General features: G+C 50.0%; 1 protein-coding gene across 3 annotated transcripts in view; it reads right to left on the minus strand.

Moving 5' to 3' along the window:
* The window catches only part of Catsperd (cation channel sperm associated auxiliary subunit delta), a 46,491-nt gene that overhangs the window by 25,608 nt on the left and 6,522 nt on the right, over window positions 1-14,361 (minus strand). For all 3 annotated transcript variants that reach the window (XM_040737702.1, XM_040737701.1, XM_040737700.1), the window contains exons 5-8: window positions 14,241-14,358; window positions 12,326-12,390; window positions 6,438-6,551; window positions 2,542-2,625 (exon numbers count right to left, since the gene is read on the minus strand). In XM_040737702.1, the coding sequence (XP_040593636.1) occupies window positions 2,542-2,625; window positions 6,438-6,551; window positions 12,326-12,390; window positions 14,241-14,358 (381 nt within the window). The remainder of the gene's footprint in view (window positions 1-2,541; window positions 2,626-6,437; window positions 6,552-12,325; window positions 12,391-14,240; window positions 14,359-14,361) is intronic.

Genomic DNA, 14,361 nt, shown 5'->3' on the forward strand with positions numbered 1-14,361 from the left:
GGTTCTGACAGGATGCGCCCTCAGCTGCAGCCTCTAAGAGCCCCTTGTGCATAATCACCCTGCTCCCTTTAAAAAGAGCCCTGCCCACCTCCCATCCTTCTCTCGCTTTCTTTCTCTCTCTTTCTCTCCCTCTCTCTGTCTGTCTGTTTCCCTCTCTTTTCTCTCCTGTCTCCAGCTGCCCCTGTCTCTGGAGGCTGGTCTCCCTGCTTCCCTTTCCCCCTTTTATGATCCCTTTCCCTAATTAAAAGAAAAACCCTCTGCTTGAGCCCTGTCACATGGCATCTTTCTCTAGAGAGCTGCTTTTCTTAATTTCTAACAGCCACACTTGGCTTTTTATGTGGGTTCCGGCAGATGCAACTTGGGTCTTCATGCTTACACGTTGAGCATTTTGCTGACTGAGCCCAAGGTTAGAGTTTAAAGACCTCTGCTGACTTGCGATTCTCTATGTGGCACCCGTGTCCCTTTTCTAGAAGACACTGCATGAGGAGGAGCGGGAATCCCTCTGCCCAGCAAGCCTGCACTGACTCTGAGCATGCTTGCTCCATGAAGAGACAGTACCTGGGTTGTAGAAGCCTGGAACTTGGGGTGCTGGGACCCACAAAGCATGAGGAGACTGACTGTGCACCCTGTCCTGGCGTGGGCACCCTCCTGCTCCACGCTTTGCACACAGGAGCTGATTCCCTCTGCAAGGCCTGCAGAGACGCTGTGTGGGACCCGTAGCCCTCCCTGTCAACATGCCCAGGCAGAGCTGACTGCAGAGAGATGATCTGCAAGCCAAAGCACTCCTGACCCATTGGCTTATGACCTCACGGAGCTGCCCCAGTGTTAACTGCATGACCACCCTGTGTGGAGGGAGCCCTAAAGGTAGACCACATACAGTTTTACAGACCCACAGACCAAGGGCTGATCATGGGGTGAGGAAAAGTACTCAGTAGAGACCTAGGGGGCAGAAAATCACCTTCAAATTTCTGATTTTTCTGAGGGTATGGACCAGCAACAAAGCCCTGCAGAGGCCGCGCGTTGGTGGCGCACGCCTTTAATCCCAGCACTCGGGAGGCAGAGGCAGGCGGATCTCTGTGAGTTCGAGGCCAGCCTGGTCTACAGAGCGAGTTCCAGGACAGCCTCCAAAGCCACAGAGAAACCCTGTCTCGAAAAACCAAAAAAAAAAAAAAAAAAAAAGAAAAAGCCCTGCAGAGGTGTAGGTTGGTGGATGAATGGATGGGTGGATGGATGTGTGGATGGATGGGTGGATGGATGGGTGGATGGATGGGTGGATGGATGGATGGGTGGATGGGTGGGTGTGTGGATGGATGGATGTGTGGATGGGTGGATGGATGGATGGATGGGTGTGTGGATGGATGGATGGATGGGTGGATGGATGGATGGGTGTGTGGATGGATGGATGTGTGGATGGGTGGATGGATGGATGGGTGGATGGATGGGTGGATGGATGGATGGATGGATGGATGGGTGGGTGGATGGATGGACGGGTGGATGGATGGATGTGTGGATGGATGGGTGGATGGATGGATGGGTGGGTGGATGGATGGATGGATGGATGGATGGGTGGATGGATGGATGTGTGGATGAATGGGTGGATGGATGGATGGGTGGATGGATGGATGGATGGGTGTGTGGATGGATGGATGGATGGGTGGATGGATGGATGGGTGGACGGGTGGACGGATGGGCACATGGATCCTTAGATGGGTGTATCCATAGTTGGATGTATGGGTGGGTGGTGTGGTGGTTTGAATAAAACTGGCTCCCTGGGGGAAGGAGAGACGGCTCAGCAGTTGAGAGCACCCTCATACAGACACACATGCACAAAAATACCAACACACATAAAATAAAGTAAAAATAATCATTTTTTAAAAATGGCCCACATAGGTCCATGGAACTGTTAGGAGCTGTGGCCTTTCTGGAGGAGGTGTGCCTTGTTGGAGGAACCATGTCACTAGAGGATGGGGTTTGTGGTCTTGGAAGCTCAAGCCTGCCTGGCGGCTCACAATTCACTTCTCCTGACTGCAGATCAAGTTGTAGGACTCGCTCCTGCTTCAGCACCATGTCTGCCTGTGTGACACCATGACCACAATGGACTAAGCCTCTGAAACTATAAGCCAGCCCCAAGTAAATGTTTCCCTTTATAAGAGTTGCCAAGGTCATGGTGTCTCTTCACAGCGACAGAAACCCGGCTAAGATGGGTGGATGGATGATTCTTTGGGTGGGTGGGTGGCTAGCTCGTAGGATGACTTGATGCAGAGGTGTTCCCCGAATGGGCAGATGAACAGAAAGATTCGTGTATCTCAGATACAGAGAGCAGACTAGCTGCCTAGCATGCCATGTCCTCCCATCATTTGGGAAATGGAGACAGACGGATGAGAAATTCAAGGACAATCTTGGCTATGTGAGACCCTATCTCAAACTAAGGAAGTAAACAAACAAAAATCCAAAAGAGCTAACGGTAACAGCAGGAGCTGCAGGTCCCGGGACTGCTCCCAAGCCTCTGTGGTCAGCCTCTGCACACTGTGTGGTACTCACCAGATCTTTTATAACCTCGAGGACCCCCACCTGAGACATGGAGTGGAAGTAGAAAATGCCTCCTAATGTTCCGTTAAATCTGTCCTGTGGAGCAAGCAAGAAATAGTGCAAGTGAATGAATTCCTGTGACAAGAACACACTTGTCATTTGAGACAACGCAGTGTCTAGCATTTAGCCCTGAATATAATCTACATCACTCGTCAAGCTCAGGAAGGCAGATCTCCTGCTGTCGGAATACTACAGCATAGCAGAGGGTCAAGGACAACAGCTGTCTTTGGAGAAGACAGGGGGGGGACACCGATCACACTAGAGACCCAATTCTGTTGTCCATATCTCCCTGCTCCCTCAGCCCCACATTTTCTGGGATATAAATGTACCTTTCTTTTTTTCGAGACAGGGTTTCTCTGTGGCTTTGGAGGCTGTCCTGGAACGTGCTTTGTAGACCAGCCCGGCCTCGAACTCACAGAGATCCGCCTGCCTCTGCCTCCCGAGTGCTGGGATTAAAGGCGTGCACCACCAACGCCTGGCCATAGATGTACTTTTTAAGGATTTATTTATGTGTTTTATGTGTGTGAGTGTGCATGTGTCCCTGTAGGCCAGAAGAGGACATCAGATCCCATTATAGATGGTTGTGGACCACCATGTGGTTGCTGGGAATTGAACTCAGGTCCTCTGGAAGAGCAGCCAGTGCTCTTAACCTCTGAGCCGTCTCTTTAGACTGATACAGATATTTTTTAAAGTATTTACTTTTAGTTTCTAACTATATATGTATGTCTATGTGTGGGTGAGTGCAGATGCCATCGGAGACCAAGGAGAGTCAGATCCCTTGGGGCTGGAGTGACAGCTGGTATTAGCTGCCTAATGAAGGTAATAGGAACTCAGTACTCCAGACCAGTGAGCCGTCTCTCCAGTCCCTCCTCAGTTTTTGACTGGATAGAAAGTATCAAACGGCTGAGGCTGGGGCTCAGTAGCCTTACAAGCTCAAAGCCCTGGGTTCCTGCTCAGCATCCTATAAACCAGGTAGGGGGAGGGCTGGTATGTCACCCCAACACTTTCGAGGAGGAGGATCAATGCTTTGTAGTCTGTGGTGGTATAATTTTATGAAATCATCTCTTTTTTAAAAAGATTTATTTATTATGTATACAGTGTTCTTCCTGCAGAGCAGAAGAAGGCCCCAGATCTCATTAAAGATGGTTGTAAGTCACTATGTGGTTGCCGGGAATTGAACTCAGGTCCTCTGGAATAGCAGCCAGTGCTCTAACCTCTGAGCCATCTCTCCAGTCCCAAAATTATCTCTTGACACCCAAAACTGAACTTTTGCTGGACCTCACAGTCAAACTCATAACACACATGAGGTCCCTTAAGACTTAAGGCTGCTTAGTGACCTATCCTTTAGTCCCAGCACTCAGGGGGTAGGGGTAAGCAGATTTTTGAGTTTGAGGCCAGTCTGGGGTATAGAGCAGGTTCTAGGACAGCCAGGGCTACACAAAGAAAACTTGCCAGGCATTGGTGGTGCACGTCTTTAATCCCAGCACTCAGGAGGCAGAGACAGGCGGATCTTTGTGAGTTCGAGACCAGCCTGGTCTACAGATCAAGTTCCAGGATATGCTCCAAAGCCACAGAGAAACCCGGTCTCGAAAAAAAAGAAAAAAAGAAAACCTGTCTCGCCGGGTGTTGGTGGTGCACGCCTTTAATCCCAGCACTCGGGAGGCAGAGGCAGGCGGATCTCTGTGAGTTCAAGGCCAGCCTGGTCTACAAAGTGAGTTCCAGGACAGCCTCCAAAGCCACAGAGAAACCCTGTCTCGAAACAACAACAACAACAAAAAAAACCAGTCTCAAAACATCAAGATCAGCAACAAAAGATTTAATACTGCTGTCCTACTGTGTGTTCAGCCTGTATGTTCAGCCTCCCTTTAAGAGAACAATGTCAAACCAGCCTTGCTGTGCTCTGGATACCCCATGTAAGGTAGCTGTGTAGTTCATTTATTTATTTATTTATTTATGTAGAGTTCCTGCACTAAAGGGGTGCGCTGCCATGCCCAGCCATAGCTACAGCCTTAAATCATGTACTCTCCCAGGCACCTGACTCAGGGTAATGTGTGGTGATCAAGCAGCGGACAGGTCAGAAGCAACCTTCACAACAAAGAGCCCACATTTGTGAGAAGTAGCCTTTGCATAGTGCTCAACAACGATCATTTGCTAAAGAATCATTTGAGGTCAGAAACTGAGTTCTTGGGCTGGAGAGATGGCTCAGAGGTTAAGAACACTGACTGCTCTTCCAGAGGCCCTGAGTTCAATTCCCAGCAACTACATAATGTCCCACAACCATCTGTAATGAGATTTGGCGCCCTCTTCTGGCCTGCAGGCATATGTGCTGGCAGAACACTATACATAATAAAAAATCTTAGAGAGAGAGAAAGGAAGAAAGGAAGGAAGGAAGGAAGGAAGGAAGGAAGGAAGGAAGGAAGGAAGGAAGGAAGGAAGGAAGGGACTTCGGCCTCACAAACTATGTTAGAGATTTCTGTAAAGACTTTTACCCACTGGGATTGTTGCTGATGGCTTTTAATCCCAGCACTTACTGGGTAGAGGCAGGCAGAGCTGTGTGAGTTTGAGGCAGCCTGGTCCAGTACAGCCAGGACTATTACACAGAGAAACCCTGTCTTGAAAAACAAACAAAAAATGTTTAAAGCTCAATTTCCAACAGCTAGGCAGGAAGAATAACAGGTGGGACAGGCATACAAGAGAATAAATAGGAGGAGAAATCTAGAGAGAGAGGAAGTGAGAAAAGGAGACAGAGAGGAGGACACCAGAGGCCAGCCACACAGTCACACAGCCACACAGTCACACAGTCAGTCACACAGTCACACAGCCACACAGCCACAGTCACACAGTCAGTCACACAGTCACACAGCCACACAGTCACACAGTCAGTCACACAGCCACACAGTCACACAGTCACAAGTCAGTCACAGTCACACAGTCAGTCACACAGTCACACAGCCACACAGTCACACAGTCAGTCACAGTCACACAGTCAGTCACACAGCCACACAGTCACACAGCCACATAGTCACTTTTGGTTTTTGTTGTTTTGTTTTTTGAGATAGGGTCTTTCTGTGTAGCTCTGGCTGTCCTAGCACTCCCTCTGTAGACCAGGCTGGCCTCGAACTCACAGAGATCCGCCTGCCTCTGCCTCCCGAGTGCTGGGATTAAAGGCGTGCGCCACCAACGCCCGGCCAGCCTGGCAGTCTTTAACCAACACGTGTTAACCACCCGTAGCGTCTTCTTCCGTGTCCACATTGCTCTTTAACTATGCCCCCATCCCCGTCCCTTGTGCTCTCCCCCTCCTGCCGATCTCCTTCCTCCCAGGCGGTCCTCTTCTTAGTTCTGGTTTCGGCGACTGTCTCAGTCAGGGTCTCTGGCTGTGATGAACAGCGGCATGACCAGAAGCAGATAAAGGAGGAAAGGGTTCATTTCACCTGACACTTCCCTGGTGCCAGCTATCACCAGATGAGCTCAGGGCAGGGACCGAACAGATGTCCTGGAGGAACACAGCTCACTCAGCCCTCCTGGGGTGGCCCCTCCCACAGCGGGCTGGGACCCCCTCCATCTGTATCACCAATCAATCTTCCGTCAAGAGAATGCCTCACAGCCCGATCTGGGACGGAGGGGAGGCATTTTTTCAATGCTGGCTTCTTCCCAAATGACTCTAGGTTGTATCAAGTTGAGCCGATGAATTCAGGACAGCTTGCTGGAGTCAGGAGCCACCGACCATGGCCACAGCACTGAGGCAAACGTCTGCCCTTCCTTGCCCTCAGCACTAATTACCCACTGGGCCAGAGGAAGGGCGCGGCTCCCAGGGTCACCTCCACCATGCCCTTTCCCCAGCCACTCACCACTCTCTCTCTGGCCAGGTGCTGGAACGAGAATCCTCCATTGTCAGAGAAGTATATTGGGGTCCAAGGCAGTTGGCCACCACGAAAATAGGCGAAAAGACTATTCGATAACTCCTGGAGGAAGAACACTCACAAGATGTCACAAGAACGCTCGGAGGGTAGAGCTCCTGCCAAGCATGCAGGAGGCCCCAGCTCCTACCCCAGAGTTACATTAACCCAGCAGGCTGGCACACACCCACATCCCGGAACCTGGGAGATGCAGGGCCAGGAATTCTAGGTCGTCCTTGGCTATGCCTGAGGATTACTTCCAGGAGCCTATCCTTGGGCATCCAGTCCAAAACAACAGACAACTCTGTGCTTGCATGGAAACCTATCTACAAGGAAGCGTTCACAGGGTGTTCTCATCCCGCACCCTGGGGAGGTGCGGTCTCACCACATAGGTGACCATATGGATACCGCAGCTAGTAGGGGCATGGGACTAAGGCAGAGTGCTTGCTTTTAACAATGAAAAAGTGGAAACCACCAAATTCTCAGGACTCCAAAGGGGTGGGAGACCAATGCACACACACAACAGAGAGTCTCTGTGGGAATTTTGCAGACGAAGTCTCCAAGGCCACATCTCCCATGTTTGCATTCATACACCATGGCATCTGAGTTAGACTGCCCACACCCTCATAGGCTCATCTGACTGAACATTTGGTACCCAGTTGGTGGCGTTGTTTGGGAACGGTCAGGAGGTGTGGCCTTTGTGGAGGAGGCATGTCATGGGTTGGGCTTTGAGGCCACAGCAGGCCCAGGTAGCTCTCGCTCTCTCTCTCTCTCTCTCTCTCTCTCTCTCTCTCTCTCTCTCTCTCTCTCTCTCTCTCTCTCTCTCTCTCTCTCTCTCTGTCTCCAGCAGCTGCTCTAGCATATCTGCCTGCTGCCATGATCCCACCATGGACTCACCCTCGGAAGATGGGAACCCCAATAAACACTTCTGTAAGTACCTTGGCCATGGTGTTTAACTACTGTGCAGTATTCCTTTACACCGTGTGAACATTTGTCACTGTCATTAGGTTTTTTTTTTTTTTTCGTTTTTCTTTTCCAGACAGGGTTTCTCTGTATTGTTTTGGAGGCTGTTCCGGAACTAGCTCTTGTAGACCAGGCTGGCCTCCAACTCACAGAGATCCGCCTGCCTCTGCCTCCCGTGTGCTGGGATTAAAGGTGTGTGCCACCAACGCCCGGCGACATATTCTTGAAACAATGAAGTTACAGAATCAGATGGTCTGGGAGAGCGGCGAGTGTGACTGTCAGAGGGCTAAATGAAGGACAATTCTGTGGAGGTCGACGTTTCTGGATCTCTGGATAGTAGCTCCCCCTTATTAGGTCATAAAATAGGTGTCCCCTGCCCCCCAATGGCAGTGCTGTTGACAATGGCCTAAGAAGATGGCCCAGCCCAAACCAGGGCAGATGTCTACCAGATGAGCACAAACGTAAGGTCAGCATTCCTCAGAACCCCGCGATGCACATTTCTATGTCAGGAAAGCATCGCTTCCCTGCCCCCAATGTCCACCACCATTCCGTAGAGTGTACCTGGCTCCTGATTAACCCAGCCTGCCTGCGTCAGCTCAGACACCCTCACCCAGATGACTCTCACATAAAACCTGCAGGGAAAAAGCCAGCCAAAGAAACACACTCTGAGCAGAGCCAAAGAAACACACTTTGGCCCTGTAACCAGAACCAAAGAAATGTACCCTGACCCTGAAACCAGCGCCAAAGGAACACACTTTGTCCCCGGAATCAGAGCCAGTGAAAGAAATGCGCCCTGGCCCTAAAATTGGAGCCAAAAGGCAAGGACCAGAGAAAGAAATACACTTATAGAAAGAAAGAGAGAGAGAGAGAGAGAGAGAGAGAGAGAGAGAGAGAGAGAGAGAGAGAGAGAGAGAAAGATACTTTGGCCCTGAAACCAGAGCCAAATCTGACCCTAAACCTGTTCAGAAAACAAACCAATCTCTGAGCATGAGACCTCACCAAGGGACTGAAATCTGACCAATCCCCACCCTGGAACTCTCCCTGGAGAAACTCCGCCCCCTAAGAAGCCCTATATAAACCCTGTGTCTGGGCAGCTTCTGGTTGCGTGGCTGCCACGCTGTCTGCTCCCACCCTGGCAGAGGCAGCCACGCTCCTGGGTTCCTCCCTCCCAATGCATCTCTTGAATGAGGTTTGGGTGAGAACTTCCTTCACCTGAATGGAACACTGGGTGTCTGCCTGGCTCCTCCAGCTGCAGCTGGCTAGCACTGGTCTGGGGCCCCTCAGTTTACTCAGTTTATTCTGGGTGGAATAGCCATAGGCAGTCTGTTACATGACTGTGCTGCTCATCAGAAAAGGCCGGGATTTTGAGTCACAGACACAAGGGTTTACGTCCAGACCCAGTGGGATGGGGTACTCAGGAAGACCCCTCCCTAAAACACCCATCTAGTGAGGAATTCACGGGCAAGAAAGGCTGTCAGAGCACCCAAATCCTCAACTCACCATAGATGGAGGTTTCTGTACCACCTACCAGCTCCCAAATAACCACACTGAAGTTTATTATTAATTATAAATGCTTGGCCGATAGCTCAAACACATTACTAAATAACTCTTACAACTTAAATTAACCCACTTCTATTAATCTGTGAATGGCCGTGTGGCTCGTGGTTTACCTGTTGCTCCCTGTGTCTCCTGGCGACTCCCAACTCCACCCTTCTTCGCCCCAGAATCCTTAGTTTGGTTGTCCTGCCTGTGCTCCCTGCCGGGCTACTGGCCAGTCAGTCCTTTTGTTGTTGTTTGGTTTTTCCAGACAGGGTTTCTCTGTGGCTTTGGAGGCTGTCCTGGAAATCGCTCTGTAGACCAGGCTGGCCTCGAACTCACAGAGATCCACCTGCCTCTGCCTCCCGAGGGCTGGGATTAAAGGTGTGCGCCACCAACGCCCAGCTAGTCAGTTCTTTATTAACCAATGAGAGTCACACATAGTCACAGTGTACAGAAGGGTTGATTACCCCACAGCATCTGCTACCACATTGGCAGCCATGTTTGCCTCTTCTCTAGGCCAAGGCCAGACTTTGCAAGGTTCAAAGCACCAACTGCTTCACCTGCCCAGTTCTCACACCGTGACATCGGGGTCAGTTCTCATACGGTGACATGGGGGTCATCTTTTCTCACGTAAACAAGGTTCATCCCACGCTGACCTCCTCCAGCACATCCTGCACCTGAGCCACATTCCCTCCCAGTGCTCCGCCTGTACAAACTGCTCGGCCACTGGCGTCTCTGTTACCAGCTTCACTGTCATGGTTTCTGTGATCCTGACCTCAAGGCTGTGATCAGGCCATGGGGGAGGTCCTTCTGTGTGCTGGGAATGTGTGTTTCTCTTATTGGCTGATGAATAAAGCTGTTTTGGCCAACGGACAGGCAGGATTTAGCCACGTGGGAAATCCAAACAGGAGTAGGTAAAGGTAATAAGTGGAGTCAAAGAGAAGCCACGGAGCTACCGGGAAGGTAGGATGCCTGGACATTATCCAGTAAGCCAAGACTACGTGGAAATACATAAATTAATAGAAATGAGTTAATAATTAAGAGAGAGCTAGCCAATAAGAAGCCTGAGTCATTGGCCAGACAGTTTATAATTAATATAAGCCTCTGTGTGTTTATTTGGGGCTAAACGACCATGGGACTGAGTGAGATAGAAACTTCAGACTACAATCAGGTCTGGTTGCCTGTATGTATTCACTCTTTCTCTCTCTCTCTTTCTCGTGTGTGTGTGTGTGTGTGTGTGTGTGTGTGTGTGTGTGTGTGTGTGTGTGCGCGCGAGCGCCAGAGGCAACCGTGGAGTTGGCTCTCTCCTTCCACTTTTATGTAGGCTCTGGGGAGCCAGCTCAGACACCAGCCTTGAGTGGTACCTTTACTCATTGAGACACTTGACTGGCCTTTGTTCTTATTTTTGGTTTTATTTGTTTGTGTGTTTTTGCTTTTTTTTATTCTTGGTTTTTGTTTTGTTTTTTTTCTTTTTGTCTATTTATTTGTTTGTTTGAGATTCTCACTGTTCACCAAGGTTAGTCTAAAATTCATGACTATCCTCCTACCTAAGCATTCTGAATACTGAAATTCCAGGGTTAGAACACCAAGCCTAGGTTCAATTAACTTTTAAAAAACTGTTTTTGAGGGGCTGGAGAGATGGCTCAAAGGTTAAGAACACTGACTGCTCTTATGTAGGTCCTGAGTTCAATTCCCAGCAACCACACGGTGGCTCACAGCCATCTGTAGTGAGACCTGGTGCTTCCTTTTGGCCTGCAGGCATGCATGCAGGCAGAACTCTGTCTACGTAATAAATAAATAAATCTTTTTTGTTTGTTTGTTTTTTTGTTTTTATGAGACAGGGTTTGTTTTATTGTTTTGGAGGCTATCGGTCCAGCCCGGCCTCGAACTCACAGAGATCCAAAACAAATAAATCTTTTAAAAATTGTTTTTGAGCCAGGTGCTGGTGCACACCTTTAATCCCAGCACACCAGAGGGAGAGGCAGGCAGATCTCTGGGTTAGAGAGAGAGCTCCAGGACAGCCAGGGCACACAGAGAAACCCTGTCTACATAAATAAATAAAAATATGTGTATGACTTTTTAAAAGAGTTATTGGGGAAGAAAGCCTACAGGCCTGGACACTGCCACTCCTCAAAGTTGTTGGGTATTACACAGAAGCCTCGTGCCAGATGTGGGAGCCTCCACATGAGCCGTTGGCCAGAGAGGCCCTGAGGCCCCGAAGCAATGCAGGCTTCTTTCAGATCGAGCTAACATGACCCTGCTGTTGAAGCCTCCCCGCACCGTGGCCACAAGACATAGAATACATAAGTTGGAAGCTTCCTTCCTGCTGGCTGGCTTCCACAGCCAGGAAGTGCTGTGTGGGGTGCAGGGAGGACAAAGAAGGATGAGGATGGGCTACGCCACCTATGAGGGGTAATGTTGGGGCAGGGCTGTTCTGGGGTGAGTGACAGCAGAGGCAGCCCAAGCCTGAGTTCTTAAACTTGCTTGAGACTCTGGAGTCCAGGCCTGGGGGACCCAATGCCATCCTTTAGCTCAACTGACAAAACATCTGTGTACACCAAAGCCAAACGCTGCTCTCAGCCCCAGCCAAGGGAGGCTTGGCGGCGAGCAGGAGACGCAGAGGCTTACAGTGGCGCCAGGTGCTGGGCGTGAAGGGCAGGCTGCTGACACCCCTGCTCCAGGCACAGAGCAGGGCAGAAAGAAGCTAAGAGCAGGAAGAGTGGGTGGACACTGGTAAAGGCTACCTTCCAGAGTGACAGCCACTGCAGTGTGCATCTGGGGCAGGGCTGGTGCCATCCTACCATCCCTGCTGGCCAGCAGCTGGGTCCCCAGAAAGGCAACAATACTCTCCCCCTCTCCCTCTCCCTCTCCCTCTCCCTTTCCCTCTCTCTCCTCCCTAGGTAGCCCTGGATAGCCTGGAACTCACTATGAGCACTAGGCTGGCCTGGAACTCATGGAGACCAGTCTGCCTCCACCTCCCAGACGCACCTGTCCATCAAACAAACGAAAAGCTGGGTGAGACAGTGTAAGGTGAGTGCTCAGGTCACACCTGTCATCTAGCTCCAGGAGGATCAGGAGTTCAGAGTCATAATTAGCCTGAGCTTTATGAGACCCTGCCTCAAAACCAAGAAAACACCCCAAAACCCAATAATAAAGAAAGACACATATTCAATTCTCCTGACTAGTCAATCCCACAGGAGGGTGCCTCATGGGTCAGCCTTCCTCTAAGAGTGGGGAAGTGACACCTCCTAAGGTTAGCCCTTCTTATAGGTTCCTAGGTCATTCCTAAGTATTTGCACTTAGAAGAGAACTTTTTTTAATGAAAGATTCCAACTTACCGTGCAAAACTGGTTATTAAAACAACAACTGTCACCACTAATATGTGAGACGGGACTTGATATACCTGAAGGGAAGATAAGTTAAAATATATACATTACATATACGTGTGTGTGAACTTTTGATTTTTATGTTTGTGTGTGTGTGTGAATTTTTAATTTTATGTTTGTGTGTGCGTGTGTGTGTGAACTTTTAATTTTTATGTTTGTGTGTGTGTGCGCGCGCGTGAGCACACTAGCGTGCGTGTGCCTGGTGAGGTGGCCAGGAGAGGGCACCGTGTCCCTGGAGGTGGAGCCATTGGCAGCTGTGAGTTTTGCTTTCCTTTTTTGAGACGGGCCCACAACTGGCTGTCCATCCCTGGTTGACACCCAACTCCTGAAACTTCCTGCTTCCACACCCCGGATGCTGTGCTGAGGGTCCTGCGCCAACACCCCTGGCTGCAAGTTTTGAGTTCTCCAGAGTTCAGTATTAGGCCGGGCCAGGTATAAGACAGCACGTGCCTGTTAGTCTAGGACTGAGGGCCGAGGCAAGAGGATTGTGAATCTGAGGCCAGCCTGCACTACAGGGTTCTTCTCAAATCAAAACAGGGGCTGGAGCGGTGCCTCAGTGGCTGCTCCCCCAGAGGACCCGGGTTTGCTTCCCAGAACCCAGATGACGGCTCACAGACGTCTGTGACTCCAGTCCTGGGACCCCGAAGTTGGAATTTTCTTTCGGCCACCAGCCAGCTTCCAAATAATGGCACAAAGACCTAGCATTAATTACGAATGCCCAGGCTTAGCTTAGGCTTGTCTCACTGCGTCTTGTAACTTAACTGAGCCTGTTTCTCTTCATGTGTGTCTGGCCTCGGGCTTTTTCCCTTTCTGTCACTGTGTGCCCCACTTGCCTGATGCCCTGGCCCTGGCACCTCCCTGACGTCTCTTCTTTTTCTTCCAGAGCCTAAATTTCTCCTCCTCCTTACTCTCCCTGCCTGGAAGTGCTGCCTGTACCTCCTCACTTGCTATTGACCACTTGGCTTTTTATTAAACCAATCAGGTGCCTTAGGCAGGCAAGGTAAAACAGGAAACACATCTTCACATAGTTAAACAAATGCAACACATCTTTGTGTAATTAAACAAATATTCTGGCCAGGCGGTGGTGGCACACGCCTTTAATCCCAGCCCTCGGGAGGCAGAGGCAGGCGGATCTCTGTGAGTTCGAAGCCAGGCTGGACCGGTAGCCTCCGAAACAATACAGAGAAACCCTGTCTCGTAAAAACCAAAAACAAACAAACAAACAAACAAACAAACAAATATTCTGAAACAGGACCTTACAGCCCCTTCTGGCCAGCATGGGCACTGCACACATGTGATAGATACATAGACAGAGATACAGGCAAACAGTAATACACACATACAATAAAAGAAAAAACCCACCAAACTTGAAATGCAACATGTTTACATAGTTAAACAAATGCAATATATCTCTGCCAGTTAGACAAATATTCCAAAACAGGACCTGATGCCCCCTTCTGGCCGGCATGGGCACTGCACACATGTGATACACAGATATGCAGGCAAACACTAATAAAATACAATAAAAAGGAGGAAAAAACCCAACAAACTTTGAAATGGGGCTGGGGCTCAATGGGCAGAGATCCCATGTAGCATGCACAGGTCCCAGATTCCACCCCAGCACCACATAAAGCAGACATGGTAATGCATGCCTACCACCCCAGCAACACAGAGGAGGGACGGGGGAGCAGTTCAAGGTCATTCTGACTATATAGCTAGGTTGAGACCCGCCTAGGTTACACAAGGCTCTGTCTCCAAAACAAAATAAGACAAGACAAGACAAGGAGCAGCAAAGGAACAGGGACAGCAGATAGGAGGCACAGGGCGGGGTGGGGTAGACCTGCCGCGGGCACAGGGGACCACACACCTGCAGGTTTACTCCAGACGTTCGTAAGGTAATTGTAAGAGTAGATTTTCTCATTCACCACCAACAGTAGCACAGTACCAGAGGCAAAGAAAGCGCTCGTGACTGATGCTACTCCCACCTA

The sequence above is a fragment of the Mesocricetus auratus genome, unplaced genomic scaffold (assembly GCF_017639785.1).
Source record: "Mesocricetus auratus isolate SY011 unplaced genomic scaffold, BCM_Maur_2.0 Super-Scaffold_100676, whole genome shotgun sequence".
NCBI classification, from domain to species: domain Eukaryota; kingdom Metazoa; phylum Chordata; class Mammalia; order Rodentia; family Cricetidae; genus Mesocricetus; species Mesocricetus auratus.